General features: G+C 52.5%; 1 protein-coding gene across 1 annotated transcript; it reads left to right on the top strand.

Annotated features, from left to right (window-relative positions):
• The first annotated feature begins 454 nt into the window (after positions 1–454).
• On the top strand, positions 455–6,270 carry INA (internexin neuronal intermediate filament protein alpha). The gene is made up of 3 exons (XM_075717909.1): positions 455–1,384; positions 5,282–5,406; positions 5,975–6,270. The coding sequence occupies exons 1-3, from the start codon at positions 455–457 to the stop codon at positions 6,243–6,245; spliced, it is 1,326 nt and encodes a 441-aa protein (XP_075574024.1). The 3' UTR covers positions 6,246–6,270.
• Positions 6,271–17,197: the final 10,927 nt, after the last annotated feature.

The raw sequence follows: 17,197 nt of genomic DNA, 5'->3' as shown, positions 1-17,197 counted from the left end.
ATCTGCGTGTGCATCTGCATGTGTCTTCTCTGCACGTCTGCCTGTCCCTTTGTCTGGCTCTGCGCACGTGTACGTGTGCGCCTTACCGTGAATGTGCCCGTCCCTCTTCGCGTGCCGGTGCGTCCGCCCGTCTGTCTGTGCGTGACCTTGTCCACCTGCCCGTGTACGTTCGTGTGCTCCGCGTGCGTGTGTCCGTCCGTCCCTACACACCCACGTCCCCTTGTCCCGCCCCGTGCCCCGCCCGCCGCCACAGCCCTTCAGCACCGCGGCGCACGGACAGCTCCCGCCGCCTCCTGCCGCGGCGGCCCCGGGGACGCCCCGCACCGCTCCGCGCTCCGCTCCGCGCCGCTCCGCGCCCCCCCGCCCCGCGCCCCGCCCCGCGCCGCTCCGCACCGCGCCCCGCCCCGCCGTACATAAGCTCCGCCGCCGCCGCCGCCGGTCCTGCTCCGCCGCCATGAGCTCCAGCGCGGAGCCGGCGGCGCGGGCCGCCTCCTGCCGCCACCTCTTCGCGGAGGCGCCGGCGGGCCGGCGGGCGCGGCCGGGGCGGGAGCGGGAGCGGGAGCGGGAGCGCAGCGCCGAGCCGCGGCGGGCGCGGGCCAGCGAGAAGGAGCAGCTGCAGGGCCTCAACGAGCGCTTCGCCGGCTACATCGAGCGGGTGCGGGCGCTGGAGGAGCGGAACCGGGCGCTGGCGGCGGAGCTGGCGGCGCTGCGGCAGCGCTCGGCCGAGCCGCGGCGGCTGGGCCGGCTGCTGGGCGGGGAGCTGCGCGCCCTGCGCGCCCGCCTGGAGGAGGCGCACGGGGAGCGGGCGCAGGCGGCGCTGGAGCGGGCGCGCCTGGCCGAGGAGACGCAGCGGCTGCGGGCGCGCTGCGAGGAGGAGGCGCGGGGCCGCGCCGAGGCGGAGCAGGCGCTGCGCGCCCGGCAGCAGGCGGCCGAGGGGGCCGCCCGCGCCCGCGCCGACCTGGAGCGGCGGGCGGCGGCGCTGCGGGAGGAGCTGGCGGCGCTGCGCAGCGCCCACGCCCAGCAGCTGGCCCGGCTGGGAGCCGCGCTCCGCGCCGCCGCGCCCCCGGCCCCGGCGCCGGCCCCGGCGGGGCGGCCCGACCTGGCGGCGGCGCTGCGGGAGCTGCGCGCCCAGTACGAGGCGCTGGCGGCCCGCAACCTGCAGGCGGCCGAGGACTGGTACCGCGCCCGCTGCGCCCGCCTCCACGAGCGGGCGGCCCGCAGCCAGGAGGCCGTGCGCGCCAGCCGCCGGGAGGCCGGCGAGTGCCGGCGGCAGCTGCAGGCCCGGCTGGCGGAGATGGAGAGCCTGCGCGGCGCCCACCAGTCCCTGGAGAGGCAGCTGCAGCAGCTGGAGGAGCGGCACAGCGCCGAGGCCGCCGGCCTGCAGGTGAGCCGGGCGGCGCCGGGAGCCCTCCCCGACCCCTCCCCGCGCAGGGCCACGGAGTCGTGGCGTGCTTTGGGCTGGAAGGGTCCCTTAGAGGCCACCCAGCCCCACCCCCCTGCAGCGAGCAGGGGCAGCTTTAACCAGATCAGGCTGCTCAGAGCCCCCTCCAACCTGCCCTGGAATGTTGCCAGGGATGGGGCGTCCACCGCCTCTCTGGGCAACCTGTGCCAGTGCCTCACCACCCTCATTGTAAAACATTTCTTCCCTATGTCTAGTCTAAATCTAGGCTTCCTTAGTTTAAATCCATTATTCCTTGTCCTGTCCGGGCAGGTCCTGTGCAGCGCCGAGCATCCCCCTCCCGCGCAACCGGCCCCAGCGCTCGGCGCCCCCGTCCCAGCCAGCCCCCAGCACTGCCTGCCACCGGGCACCTTCGGCCCACGCGATCCCCCCGGCGCCGTGCGGCACCGCCACCTCTGACCCCGCACGCCCGCTCCCCTGGTCCTCTGCAGCGCTGAGCATCTGCACCGCATGCAAGATCCTGCGGCGCAGCTCCATCCCCTGCAGCAGCCCCCCCACCCCGCAGCATCGTGCGGCGCTGGACGCCCTGGCACGGTGCGGTGCCCCCCGCAGCGCTCGTCGCCCCCGCTATCCCGTGCGGTGCGTGGGACACTGCGTGCAACACCCCCGCTCCAGCCACCAGCGCCGTGCAGCACCAACCCCCTCTGCCTTGCGCAGCGCCCAGCCGTGCAGGGGCAGTGCCCCCGCAGCACCGCGCAGTGCAGGGCACCCTGCAGCCTTCCTCCCCCTGGCATAGGGCCTCTGTGCCCTGCATGGCGGGTCCTGCCCCACCGCGGCACTGCCTGCTGCTTTCACCCTTTACCCACAGGCAGAACCCCAGAAGGTGGTTTTTGGGGAGGACAGCAGGGCCAACTCCCTCCGAGACCCGCTTCCCGCAGGGGACAAAGGTGTCCCTGCATATGGCAGCGCCGTTTGGGACGTCGCCCCATCCCTGCCCTGTCCCTAAAGGGTCAGCTCCAGAATTGCCCACGCGCTCTCCATCATTGTGGGTAATTCCTCGAAGCCGTCTGCCCAGGCTTGGCCCCTCGCCCTGTGGCCTGGCTCTTGGCACCAGCACTGCAGAACTCAGAGCTCTGCAAACATTAAGGCTGAATTTGCAGCCAGATCCCAGCATCTCTTATGTCCATGGAAAGACTCACGTGGGGTGGGCACTAAGTGCTCCATATCTCTCATTCCATTACCACAGTATTACCGCATTTTCTTGCAACAGGGAAGCGTTCATGATTTATAAATAAAGTAAATCCTGAGATTGTTCTATTACGTGGCTGTCAAACAATCTGTGGTTTCTAAATCAAGCCCTTTCCTTCTAAATACTAAAGCAACTGCCTTACGTCATACCTGAAGGACGTTGTTATTTCACACCCAAGTAATGCCTTGTCATTTTCAAAGCCAAATTTTGCCAGGCTCCAAGCTGCTTGCAGTCTTGCTGAATAGTTGAGGTCTTCTTCAACAAATATTGCGGAAATAGGCAAGGTACAATATTTCCTGTAGTGGGTGGAAAGATTACACACAATAATCTTCTTAAATAGTCTCAATGCCATGTGAAAAGAAGGATTCTGGGAATAACCTATCAATTGGGGAAAAAGAAAAATAGTGCAACTGGATTAAACAGCACCATAACTGAAATTGCTTTAGCGACAGCACAGCAGCTTTTCCCTACATGACGCTCAGGATCTGCTTTAAGTGTGGTAATACTTAGGAGTCTTTTGGACAATGTACATGTGTAGCAGCTAAATAATTTCCCTGGCTGCAACCAGTGGAAAAGGACAGAAGTCTGTCTTAAAAGAGAATATTCCTATTTTTGAGCTTTTAAAATGTTCCTATAGACTGCTAAAGCAGGGACATGTCTTTATATTTGTAGGCTATCCAGTTCAATCTGAACCAATATGTGAGAGCTTTCCATTAGGGGAAAGGTTTGCAGTGGTGTGGGGAGCGGGTTTTATTCAGCCAGCTGGTAGAGCTGGGGTGTGGAAGAGAGGTACAGACAGGGTAACAAAGATAACCCATTTTTAAAGAGCATTTTGTTCACGTGAGCTGCAAGCAGAGGGAAGGGGGCTGTAGGTGTGGAGGGTCAGAGCAGCAAGAGTGGGGCTGTCCTGGGGTAGGGTCACTCCGAGTCCCTCCCTCCTGTCACAGCTTGGTGCAGCAGCAGTCTGGCTGCATCGGAGCAGAGATTTTTAATCTGCAGTGCAACGGCATCCATGCACATCCTGGAGCTTTTCAGCTGATGTCCCAATGGTCTCCTTGAACCCCTTCCCATTGCCCAGTCCCACCTCAGAGGCACAGCTCCCTGCAGCAAAAGAGCTGCAGGAGATGGTCAGGGCAGCACAGGTCAAAGCAGAGGCCCCAAGCATGGCCCATAAATGTCCCGCAAGGTGGGATATGTCCAGCTAACTTGACTATGAGTTGCCCCATGCCACATTCAGGAGGAGCTGGCACTGCTTCTCTGAGGGTCTCAGCTCAGACTGGGCTCGTGTCAGGCTCAGTGCAGCTCCCAGCTCCTTGGGCAGCTCCACATCTCGTGGCTGTCTGTGTGCTGTGCACAAGGAAGGTTATGCAGGACACAAAAGAGGGAACAGGATGGGGATGAGGACAGGGAGAGGATGGGGATGTTGTGGCGGGACAAAGCTCATTCACTGGAACAGAGGAGCTGGAAGCAATTGCAAAGGCCCGGCTGTGGGAGGGGGTGTAGGAGAGCAGACGTGGGCAGTGGCCATTGCAGGGCTTTGCAGGCAGGGCTGTACTGTCACTTAAATGCAAATTGCTTACTCATTCCTGCTCCAAATCACGCTCCTCTGGTGGCACAGCGGGACGGCCAGCAGCAGGAAACCATCTGATTGGGAAGATCCCTAGAGGAGTGGGTTTCACTGCTTTCAGGGTGCTGCTTAGATACCTGGGTGCATGTGGGAGAAAACCACGTCTGCTTGTTTTCTGAAAAAAAAAAAAAAAAAAGGAAAAAAAAAGAAAAAAGAAAAAAAAAGAAAAAAAAGGAGAAAAGGAAAAAAAAAGAAAAAAAAAGATTCATCCCCTTTGTTAGCAGGAGATCTGGCCTTGGACTCCTCCACATTGCAGGTAGAACTGGATGTAGCAGCCATGGCAGGGCAAAGCTGATGGGAGGGATGCTAGAAGGGTGGTGTTGTCCAGCTGAGCACCCTGGCTCTCACAGGACAGGGCTCTGACTCTGTACCCCCCCCAAATCCCTGTGTTCGGAGCCCCCCAGCCTGGGGCTCCAAGACATTTTCCGGGGAAGGTGTCGGCCTTCCCATCCTGGAGCCAGCTATTCCTTCCCGTCCCAGCAGCACCAGCTCCCCTTCCACCACATGTCCCAACCCTTCCTACGCTCCCCAGATGCAGACTGCAGCCCTCCTCCGTGCAGCCGCTCCAGCTGTTGGCTGCTGCAATGCTGGGTGCTCTCGCTTGTCCGGCTGAGCCACATGGCGATATTTAAGCCCAAAACTTCCCTTCCCTCCCCTGCAGCCTGCCCTTCCCTTCCCTCTCCTCTGCAGCAGCCTGCCTCATCCCCCGCAGGAGCGGGGGCTCCACCACCATCCCACGGACCCTGCTGCCGATGGGAAACTGTATAAATCCATCAATGTTTAAGGCCTCCCCCCTCTGCACACACTCACAATCCATGCCCAGTGCTCTGCCAGCTTCTCCATCCCAGTTAGCGTGAGATTTCATGATCCCAGACTCCTGGCGGGATGTGCCATCGTGGACCAACTCCCCATTGCAGCTTCCCTGTTTCCGCAACGGGCAGAGCCGAAAAGTTGCAGGAGAGGTCCCTGCTCCGAAACATGTCCCCAAGTGCCCTTGCCTTTGCAGGACACCATTGGGCAGCTGGAGGATGACCTGCGAAACACCAAAACCGAGATGGCTCGGCACTTGAGGGAGTACCAAGACCTGCTTAACGTCAAGATGGCGCTTGATATCGAGATAGCTGCCTACAGGTAAAGGCTGCGCTGACACTGCTCCGCCCAGATGCCTCCCAACCCTGCCAGGCTGGGGTGTTTTCAAGGCCCCAGAAAATATGTGGGTGCACACTCAAGGAGCGACACCATCGTGTTGCTCATCTCCCCTGCCCAGACCTGCCGTGCTGCTGCCCAGGGAGCAGCCATGGCTCCGTGTCATGCCTTGATCTGGCAGGCGTGAGCCACATCCCCCAGCCGTCCCAGAAGCAGTGGTTCTTAAAGGGAACATTTGGGGTGGAAACTTGTCTCTCTTGGAAACTCAAAGTAGATGTAAAAGGCAGGTCCCTCTGGTTTTGGGTTTGATTTTCCTGGGGTTTCTGGAGGGTCTCACATACCCTGTATTGCAAGTGCTCCAAAAATGACAAAAGCATGTGATTTTGAACCAGTTTCATGGTGCAGCGTGACCTGAGCTGGTGTCCACTGCAGGCTGGGGTGATGGCCTGGAGCGCTCAGACTTGCTCGCAGGTCACAGCACGCCCTCAGGCTTTGCAGATGTTTTGCGCGAGATGTCCCCAGACTAACGTCTTTCCTTGTGATGTGCTTGCAGGAAGCTGCTGGAGGGAGAGGAGACCCTCTTCAGCACGGGAAGCGTCGGCCTTTCAGCACTCAGTCCCCTCGCCAACCCCACTTACTCCTTCCAGCCAAGAGGCTTTAGTTCCTCTACTCTGTCCTTCAAGGAGGACCAAGGAGAGGTTATTAAAGCGACCTCTAAAATATCATCCAGCAGGGCTGAGATGATTGAGGGGACCATAACCTCTGCCAAGAAAAGGGGGAGGTTAAATCTGCATGAAGGAATTGTTGCAAATGCAAAAATGTAACTGTCAGGACCCCGTCCATTTTGCATTTGAGGGGGAACAGTCTCCACTCGGCCTTTAAATTGCCCCTCCAGGCACGAAGCCGTGCTGGACTCGTGGGAAGCCCCCCTTAGAAACATGGAACTCCCTGGGGATACCAACCCGGGGCCGGCTTCCTCACGGGTCCCGCCCTGCGGAGACCGAGCTTGGCACATTGCTCCCTTTTAAATGGGGCGGAGGCGCAGGCAGGTAGCTAGATGCATGTTGGTCGTTGTTGTGGTGGCACAGTGGACTCGTAGCACCCACCATCCCTCCCTCCCTCCTCCCGCTGCAGGCGAGGGGGAGCCGGCTGGGGCTGCTGCTCACGCAGCTCCCTGGGGAGGGAGGATGAGGGAATCAACATGTTTGCGACAACTAGTTTCAAGGCTACAGACCTTCAGCTACTATCCAAATCCATGTATAGCTAAACTCTTCCCCACTCCTCAAGCTGTAGCCATCCACTTTTAATCCCAGAAGCACAGAAATAGCCATACTGGACTGTAACCACACCTGACGCCTGGTCTATGAGCCACTTACATTTTAAACTGTAAGGAATGTTCCTTTTTTTTTTTTTCATCCTGACAACTCTGTCTGGTTTTCAGCAGCATTAGTCCAGCCAGGCACATGGGGTTCGCTAGCAGAAGGCATAGGGCAGGGAACTGGTGCATCAGAGGTGAAGGCGGCACCACCACGCCACGGGGCACGGCACCTCGCCTGGTGTCGCTGGCTCTGAAATGTTGGGGTCTGCAGGGCCCCTTGTTCAGCTGCACAGTGGTCACATGAAAACCCTGCGCTCACATTAGCATTGTGCCCCAGCCGGCGCTGGGAAGCTGCAGGACTCCCAAACACCAGCCTGCAAAGCATCCTTGTCTCCGCTCTAACTGTTCCAACGTGTGCCAAATTTGATATAGGATTTACAACCATAGGTTTCCTTCAATGCCTTAAAATTGCCAGCGATCGCTTCTGCAAGAGCCGGAGACTCCGCCTGTGTGTGTATTGTGTGTCAGCGCCCTGGCAAGGTTATCATCACGAGACCTTACTGCCCTCGCGGTGGTGCCAGAGTAGTTCCTGGAACCAGCAAATCGTTTGCTCACACTCTTTCCTCTTCTATTGTAAGGCACAAGTTAATAATTAAAAAGAAAGAAATAGTTATGTGGATCAAACTGAGCTGTTTTGTCTTCTTTGCTGCCGCTTCGTCTCGGGAACAAACCTCAGTGTCTGGCCCGCAGCTGGTTCAGTCCCCAGCAGTCCCTCCGGACCCCTGCAAAGAGCTTGGTTGTTGGGGTGCAGCTGCCAAACTCTGCTGCTGGGGCTGCAAGGCAAGGCTGGTCCCACCGACGGCAGTGGGGCATGTCTGGGTCTCACCCCCAGGTGCCTGTAGCGGTGGCCCCGCTTTGTAGAAGAGTTCATGGCCAGCGACCAAGGGAACAAGGTCTTCCATGGCCGAGTACACCCTCATTTGCCCAGAAAATGGACTCTGAGGCTTTGATTTGCATCACACGCCTGACAGTTAGGTCCAAAGATACCTGCTATTTCTCCTCCACCCTGCCTGCATGCTCAGGGGTTAAAAACAGCCTCTGTTTTTGCCTTCACAAGTGAAGATAAAGTGATTTACACAATAGCAGATGGAAGAAGCGAGGGTGCACCCACCTCCCAAGTAAACCCAGCAGTCAAAGGTGCCCACAGAGCTGGCGTGACCAGCACTGGCTTATATTTGGAAGATGCCCACACTCTACCGGAGGTGTGCCTGCAGAGGGGCACGCGGGAGGGCAGTGGGGCGTGGGAAGAGCACGGGCAGGCTTCCCCCGGGGTGGCCCTGCCGGCAGCCCGCTCTCCTATTGCCGTCCCGTTTCTGCCTTCTCGTGCCACGTCGCGGCAGTCTGCCCCAGAGCCCCAGGCACACGGTGTGACAGTCACAGGCTTTTCCGCCAGCGCTGAAGGCCAGGAGCAGCATGGCTGCTTCCCTTGACCCTGCCACACCGACAACCTCGGCGACGATTCCCTGGCGAGGCCGCTCACCATGGGGTGATGCAGCCCCAGGGAGGGCAGCCCTGCGGGTGGGCGAAGCGAGGGGCACCTTTCGGAGGCAGGGGAGGGGGCTCAGGGCGTGGCTGGGCAGCGCATCCCACTGGCACCAGCAGCCCCCAGCAAAACAGCGCGGAGCAACTTGGGGCGCCCAGGCAGAGCTGGGGGAGGCAGGGGAGCACCCACAGAGTTAAGTCCACAGCGCTGGCACGTAAAGCAAGGACCGACCTCCAAACACCTCCTGGCTCAGCTGTCAGTTAGGAAATGAAAACACAGTATTTCTCCCAAACCATAAGGGGAAATAAAAGGCAGATGGGATTATGCAGCTAGTGTAATATATTCTGAACCTCAAATAGCCTCCAGCGCTGCTTTCTTTCTGTCCCTTGAGTATAAGCAGCCTGACCTGTCCTTTATTCCCGGCACAAACCTCCACTGGGATTCCTGCTTGCTCACCTGGCTGGATGCTAGCAACAAAGCTGGGAATTTTACTTTGGTGATATGGATGCAGCCCTCGGCATCTGCTGCAGTCATGGAGGAGGACAAAGGAGTCAGGCGAAGGATGAGGTGCTATTTTGGAAACTGGCTTCTGACCAGAATTAGCTCTTTGCAAAGGCTGGCTCTAGAGATTTCCTGCATTTCTGGAGCTCTGCAGCATTTTGGTGCTGTCTCATGGTGTTAAGCTCCAGAAGTGGGAGGCGGGCAGCAGGCAGGGAAAGGACCTGGGCATTTAGGATACACCAGAAAGGACCAAACTTGAGTTTAGATTACATTATGGTTTTGACAGCCCCTCTTGCTGGGCTCTGTCCCTGTAATCTTACAGGGTCTGAGCTGCCAAACTTTAATTACCCCGATCGCAGCAAGTGACCAACCCCACAAATGCTCTCCCAGCACTGAGGGTGAGAGCCCTTGCAGGAGGGGGACGTGCCGCTTTCCTGAAGGGCAGAGCCCAACTGGGCAACCAAGGCTGCCCCCAGCGCTGCAGCAGGCTCCCAGTTACTCATGTCTGGCTTCTGGCCGCAATGCCTGTGCTGTGGGGACCATGGAGGGGAGCTGGTCCTCCAGTGACATCTTCTGCAAGCACAGAACCAGGGGGAGCAGGGAGAGCTGCTGACCATGAAACCCAGAAAACCCAACCCTTTCAAACCCCATCCTGCAAGCCTCCATCGGCCCTTTGGTAGGTCCCATCTCAAAGTCTAGTCCCAGGAAGGAGCCTTTGCAGGAGATTCATCCCCCATCCCAGTCTCTCCCAGCAGCACTTGCCCAAACGCACCTGGGAGCAGGAGAGCGGTGACCCCGCAGGCACACATGGAGAAGGCAGCCAAGGGCCCCAGTGCAGACACAGCCCCTGAGGACAGCTTGCTCTGGCCATTTCCCGGTGCTCACATTTTGGCTGCAGGATCAGAGAAGGGACTCCCTAATGCCCAACCGAGGCGCGCTGAGCCCCATCTGCTCAACCCCTCTGGGCCCCCCAGCTGGCTGCCGCCACCGGGCAAGAGGGCTGAGCTCCCCGCTGAACGCGTGCTGACGTGGCCAGGAGGGCTTGTGCCCGCACTTCTCACCCTAAGGGAGACCCACGCCCTCACTCTCCTTGTCTTTAGGAGGAGAACGAAAACAGCAGAGACAGATGAGCCCAGCTCAGCATGTTACCAACACTGACCTCCAGCTATCTCCATCCAGACCTCCTTTTCCATTGCTCTCTTTTCTTCAGGGTGACTCCTTTCACCTGCCAGCTTATATGCACCAGAAGGCTTCTCCTGCAAAGTACTACGCTGGAACAAGGCAATAAATCCTCCTTTGTGGTCCCATCTTTCTTACTGGGTTAAACACCAGAGGAACGGAGTGAGTCACACTGCAGATGCTTAAAGATTTATACCTCTGCAGAACCTCGACCTCTCGGATAAAAGAGAAGCTGTGGACACCGACTGCACCACCAGCTCGTGAAGAAGCAGAGAGCAGCCATTTCTCCATGATGCTGTGTTGCCTTCATCTTTATGCTGGGGAGAACTCCAGCCTCCACACAGGGGTGCAAGCTCCCACCACAGGGCTGGTCGGTTGGTTTTTTTTTTTTTTTTTCCTAGATGGATATGCTGGCCTGTGCACCGTGCAGCTGTGCTTTGGGGCTGCCCAGCTCTGCTCATTTCATTGCCACGTAGGTGAGACGGGACAGTCTATGTAGCCTGGGATGTTGGCTGGGGTGGGCCTGGGTCACGCTCCTGCTGCTCCAGTGGTGGAAGAGCCTTGTTCCCATGGTGATCCTGGAACCAAGGGTCCTTCAGCTCCACCAGAGCTTCCTGCAATAACAGTCTGTGCCGAGATGTACAGCTCCTTAAAAACTGAGACAGCCACTGCACACAGAGGAGTTTTACTAATGACGCTTGTCCAAATGCTGGAATTCATTAAAGAGTAAGCCAAAGAAAAAGCAGCCAAAGAGAAAAAAACCCAAACATTTTCCTTTGGCAGGAATGCAAACATCTCCTTTTTCAGACTGGAGAAGAACTCCGTCATTCAGCAAGAAGGAATCAATAGGCAATTCAGAGCAAAGTCTCTTCCAGCACCTTTGGCTGGATCCATCCAGCTGCCTTCTTGCCAGCTCTTAGCACAGAGACCTCCTCAAGAAGAACTTCTTCCCCAAGTGAGTGACCCACGCAGAGCCCTAACGCCAGCAGCCGAACAGATACATCTGAATGATCAAATGTCATCAGCGGGGCCTGACACTTTAAAGTAAAGTGTATACCAAAAATAGCACGAGCAATGTAAGCTCATTCATGCAAGTCTTCGCAGGCCTATGGGAATAAGGATCACTTGGCAAATGCAGCGTAACATGCAAACGGGGCGCTGCGAGGGGTGGGGTGAGAGCGCTCATCGACCCTGTTCTGCCCCAGCAGATTCCAGCTGAGCCAGAAGGGCTGCAGAGCTGGGGTCTGCAATTGTGGGGATGGGGTATGCACTCCTGCAGCAGGGCAGTACAGCCTGTGCAGGGGTCTTCATCCAAACCCCTCCAATTCACCCAGCTAAAACAGAGAGGAACCTGCAGCTCTGTGATAAATGATTATATCCTTGTTAAAGCAGAGTGTACCGCCACGGACACTGCTGCCCGGAATTGACTGCCCTGCTGAAGCTCGGCTGGGCCCACCGTAACACAAAGAGGGAGCAGTGTTCATGCTAACCACAGACATACCTGCTTAGATGGAAGGGAAATACCCAGAAAATTTCAGAGTGCAATTCCAGAGCCCCAGGCACACATCCACTTGCTGCTTGTCACCTAGGTGGGAGCAAAGCTCTTCGGGTGCCGTAAGCATCAGCTCTGAAACAACGAGGGCACCAGGGTCCATTCCTATTACGGCAGGGCCAGCTCAGCTGCTTTGCCTTTGAGGGGCAGCTGCTGGCTGCCGGCATCCCAGAGAGCCCAGGAGACACAGGCTCCTGGCTTCCCTACACCCGGAGCAACCTTGTGAACACACTGACACGCACGTGGTCATTCTCCTGGATGGCGCACATGCCCAGGCCCGAGTGTGGTCTGTGAGAACGAGCTGTTTGAAGATGTCATTCAGAAGAGCTGAAGTCAGACTGAAACATACAGCTTGCACTGAGGCTTAGAACATCATTAAGTTTAAGCAAGTTTTCAATGGAAATGCAAAAAACCCCAAACCTCAGACACAAGGCACCTCATTAACAAATTCCTAGTCTAGCAAAGAGACCTGAGAGCTGCATGAGTAAGAATGGCTGGCAATGCTTGAAGCAAGCCAAGATGTTTCAGCAAGCCAAAATATTCTCAGGCTAGATTCTTAGGGAAGCAAAGATTATGGGATCATACTGGGACTGAATGCCTCCTTTACCCTCTAGACACTTCCCCAATCCTTTTTTTTTTTTTTTTTAATGCTCATCAGCTTCACTTCAGCCACATTTGAGAGAGCTGAAGGTCTCAAAGATATCAAATTCCTCCAAGTTTCATGCAAGCAGGTATAGGTGAAATACATTAATTGATTAAAAAGTTGAGCTTCTCTTACTAGACACCAGAAAAACCCATTCAGAGGGCAGAAGTTATGAATGCCTCAGAGGCGAGTCTCATTGTGGGCTCATTTGCAACCAAAATGCAAAGTTGTAAAAGCAAAAAAGAAAAAAAACCCCACCCACCTCAGAATGAAACAAGCATCACTTTTTTTTTTTTTTTAAAAAAAAACCCCTGTTCACTACTTGTTAGTAAAGCAAGTTTTTTCTGTTCCTTTTGGTTGAACTTCTCCATAGGTAACTAAATCAATCCACTTGCAGCTGGAACAACCTGCAAACACAATAAATTCAGCCCAGACGTTTACAATTTGGCAAAATTTTAAACAAATAGAAGTAAAGTCTTCAAAAGAAACACACTTGGTTGCATTGTTACCAGTCCAGTTATACCTGCATTCATGAAGGGGATCTCAGTAGTAGTCTGCTAGTTGCCTGCCCTCAAAATCCCAGCATTAGCATGGGGTTTTCCATTCACAACACTTTATAGAAATTATTGCACTAGATGGACAGAGCTGAGAAGTGAGAAGAGAGAATGCAGGTGCCGCTGCACGCAGCTTACCTGCTCACATAGAGGAAGACCACCACCATTCCTGTTCTGTATGTTGTGGCACATAAATAATCTGCTATTTTATTGCCACCAATAGGTGAAATATTTTCCCATGTCCCATGAGGAAGAAAAAGGAGATTTCAAGTTCTTGTGAAGGCTGTTGGGCTTCTCACCCAGGGAGTTCTTACCTTTCAGTCCCAGGTATATGCAAGAAAGGACACAATGGTTCATCATTTAGTAACTGCTTCTGCCACCACAAGCTACAGAAAAGCACGCTGCAAGCAGTGTGCTCTGAGCACATCGCGGTATTTGGGAACGACTGGTTGCCTCCCAGCACCACATGGAATGGGCTCCAAAGCAGCTCTCCCACGAACACACTATTTTTTCTCAATCTTTGCCAAGTCCCCACCACCCACTTTCCTGCTGTTAACATCTCCCTTAGAAGAAAACAGACATTTTAAGATTTCATTTCCAAACAGAGTATTTTACCAAGCAGTTAGAAAATATAAGCTCTCTTTTCCACTTTGGAAAATATTTCTTTTGCAGATCACTGCTGCTTTGACACAAACACATTGTTGTTATACTAAATCAAAACCCAGTAAAGATGGTGATACAGCTCCAGCAAGAGTTTTGCAGCTGCAGGGCAGCCAATCAATATTGCATTTCTCCTCAGATGGGATTACCATTTATCTCAAAAACAATGAAATTTGACCTGTTCAGTGATTAAACCTGTACCTATGGCAACTTTCTGAAACCTCAGCAAATATAAGTATTTGTTGGCTCATTCAGCAAGGGCGTCTTAAAGATGACATAGGTAAAATTCAACATATGATCACCTTGCTGCTTCTGTTTGTGTGGAACTAGTTAGGGTTACAGAAAAAAAGGAGGTAGAAAAAAACAAGCAAAAGCGATGAGAATGCGCTACTTGCAACATTCTCTCCATCTCTCTGCAAGTATCTATCACAGCAGAACAAGTATATTTTAAAGTACCTAAACTTTCAGGCTGGCACCTGGTGCACTCTATTGAGCATGCAGCATATTAGAAGATTCATGTGGACAACCCGATCATCTCACTTTAAAAGAAATAGATGCAATACATAAAAACTCCCATGCCTCTGTTAATAGGCTCCTCTCTCAACTGCTGGAATCCTCCCCCGCTCCCATTTGTATGGAGCACAAATTTCATAATAATGATACTCCACACTGAAGAAAAGTAAAAACAGAAATGCCAGGGATATAATTTTCATTTGTTAGTGACTGTTAACATGCATTAACACAAATCATTGCACATAAATGCCTGATGATTCCCTGAAAAGAAATTCAACAAAGACTAGTATTAGACAAGCTTGAATGGTCTTTCAGTAAGACTCATTAGTTGTTTCACGTCTATGGCAGAAGTGTTAAGGGTTCTCTGGGCTCATGTGTGCCACAGTCTGGTGGCAATGCAGAGCAAGGCTGGGTGCAATAGCAATATTCAGAACATAAATGATAATTATACATGGCCATCGCAGTGACCCTCCATTTAAAGAGAGTTCAGCTGCGCATTTCACTCGTCTCTTGAACCTTATCTTCTTACTGCACTAAATCTGTATTAAACACAAAGCAAACAGGCAGAACGTAACCAACGTGAATCAATGGTCATCACTGGATTGTAACTTGATTCTGCATTTATAAGAACTCCTGACACTAGACCTCACCGTCTCATCTTGCTGGCAGATCTGTAAAGCAACTCGGAATTATGCTGCAGTACCAGTAGCATTTAATTAGGATCTGTGTTAGCCATGACATCGCTAAGTTAGTAACCAGAAAATAAAGCTAGAACTATTTTGAGTGAGGAAACAATAACCATGTCTGTAAAATAACGAATGAGTCTAAGCACACCTTCCTTCACTTCCAGAACACGAAGCTGGCACTTCTCCCATGAGGGCAGAGGTGCCGTCCCATAGACGGCTCGTTGTTACAGAAGCTCTTCTATCATCAGGACCAAAAGTGACTGGACGAAAGCCAAGGTTAAAAGGAGACCAACAGAAATAAAACAGCAGCAGCAGAGCTGAAAGAAGATTGGCACATTTTAGAGCAAGCAGACTGATTATCTTTATGCAGGAAACCGCACAGCCCACAGATCAGCCTCGGCAACAGCCAAAGGTCACCCCTGCTGCTGTGCCAAGCGGAGCCCTGGGGGGTACTGCAGGAGCTGGAGAGAGGATAAAGGATCAGTGCCTTCAGGGCATGCTTTAGGGTGGAAGCAAGCAGGATGTTCAGCCAGGAAAACTAAGCTAAGAATATGCTTTTTGAAGGCAGGTGAGAAAGAAATAAAGAGAGAAGCAGACAAATGGGAAATAAGACATCAATAAGCATTCATACCAAAATATCACAGGCAACAGATCTTCAATCCTCCTCATTAAGCCACTGAAAGAATGAAGTACGAAGTCTTGGCCTTCTGCATTTTATCCGGCATGTGATTTACCCTACAGAAAACCTCTCTTTAAAGATATTGCAAAGCCCCCCCCCCCCTTTTTTTTTTTTAAACTAGAAACTGACACTGACATCAGAGCCAGCGGCAGCACAGTCATCTCGAGGCCACATAAGTCAGCAGTATCCTATAATGACATTAATTTGAATTAAGTATCAGCTTCTATATAGCTGTAAAACCTTGCAAATAAGCCCTTCTGTAGGCACAAAGTTCAAGCCTGGATTAGCAGCAAATTTGCAATGTAAAATGTGACTATACCGGTAACTTTTTTTTTTAAGCATAACGCTATACATAGAAAACAAAACCATGAGTGATAATGAAACAGGAAGTTGCAGTACGAAGTACGCGAGCCAGATGCCTTCTACAAAGCCAGGACGATCAGAGCAGCAGAGAAAGATCCGGTTCGCAGGGGACTTGATAACAACAGCCATAAACATCAATGAAAATAATCTAAAGGTGGCTTTGACAAAAAGATGTACGTATCAAGGAAAAAAGGGGTTCTGTATCTACATAGGATTATTTCTCCTGTACCTGTGCTAAAAAAAACCCCAACATCTTGACACCTTTACTGAGCTACTTCTCACTGAAATCCTCATTAAAATGAGAGTCCCACAAATTCCGTGTTACTCCAGCTAATGATACCGCAGTTAGCCCCAGTGGAGATTCTGGTATTGAACTACCCTTCACCATTCAAACTCCTAATTGAAATTTGTCATTCTAATAACCCCAGAGCACATCCAGCAGTTTCAATATCAACTGCTGTAATTTTGAGGCTGACATAGGGAGCATGGCATGGAAATATGAGAGCTCAATTTTAAATTGGCTAAAATAAAGTTTATTTTACAGTTACAATATATAATCTCTTTTCAACACAAGTCACAGTGTTTACAAAATAATTTTCTGCGGCATTTTAAACACTACTTTTATACAAAGTTTAAAGGTAAAATAGGAATTTGTAGCTAGAAATGTTTTTGTTACATTTTTTAGAAGCATCACAAGAATTACTTCAACCAAGACTTTTTTTTTCCTTATGGTGTCATCTTCACAGACAAAACTGAATGTTTATTGTAAAGACCTGAGGAAGGATTCATGAAAGCTTTCTTTCTTTAGACAAAGGATGTCAGTCCTCTTAGGTTGACAGTGAGCAAGTGCATTTGAGCTAACTTAGGTGCTCTGAAACACCTTACAAAGGAATCTCCTCCCTCTCCCTACACTGACAATAGGGAAGGGAGGGAGCCTGGTGCATAACAGTAGCTTTCACGAATCTCCACACTGATGACCTAAGTATGCAGCAAGACCATAACACACAAAGCTCTGGTCCTTAATGCTGCGCAAGAAACCATGGAAATCTTAAACTGAACAGAATCTGAAGTATTACAGTTGTCACAAAACCTAGTATTTTAATATGTTAAAATTAAAGTTACCTAATGTCCTCTGTGAATCTGGTAGTAACAGGCAAGTATTACATTACTCAACCCTGGTCTCCACTACAATGAACTAATACACATTTCTAGAAAGAGTGGAAAAAGCTACCATTTTTGCTGCTGCTAGAAAGATATGTGCTAAAGTGAAAGGATTTATGCTCCTGAAAGTCAGGTCAGCTGACAGATTTTACATGATAGCAGAATCAGGCTGACAGTGATTATTTTACATACAGCAAGCAGGCAGAAAGAGGTGCTACCTTTTTTTTTTTTTTTCCATGCATAGTTTAACCAGCTTACAGCCAGCTCATCTCCATTAAGACTAGAGATGCATGATCCACCATTTGGTATAAGCCAAACTACCAGCAAACTTTCCAGTGCAAACAAAATTGTCTTTCTTGAAGAAAAACAACTAAATATAATGCTACTTCTCAAAAACCAATGCTTATGATGTGTCATTTTCTAC

The sequence above is a fragment of the Pelecanus crispus genome, chromosome 10 (assembly GCF_030463565.1).
Source record: "Pelecanus crispus isolate bPelCri1 chromosome 10, bPelCri1.pri, whole genome shotgun sequence".
Lineage (NCBI taxonomy): Eukaryota > Metazoa > Chordata > Aves > Pelecaniformes > Pelecanidae > Pelecanus > Pelecanus crispus.
This window is presented reverse-complemented; position numbering and strand designations above follow the sequence as displayed.

Coding starts and splice junctions, on each gene's coding strand:
- INA (XM_075717909.1), top strand. CDS start 455: ATGAGCTCCAGCGCGGAGCCGGCGGCGCGGGCCGCCTCCTGCCGCCAC. Junction 1,385..5,281: donor CCGAGGCCGCCGGCCTGCAG/GTGAGCCGGGCG, acceptor TTGCCTTTGCAG/GACACCATTGGGCAGCTGGA. Junction 5,407..5,974: donor ATCGAGATAGCTGCCTACAG/GTAAAGGCTGCG, acceptor ATGTGCTTGCAG/GAAGCTGCTGGAGGGAGAGG.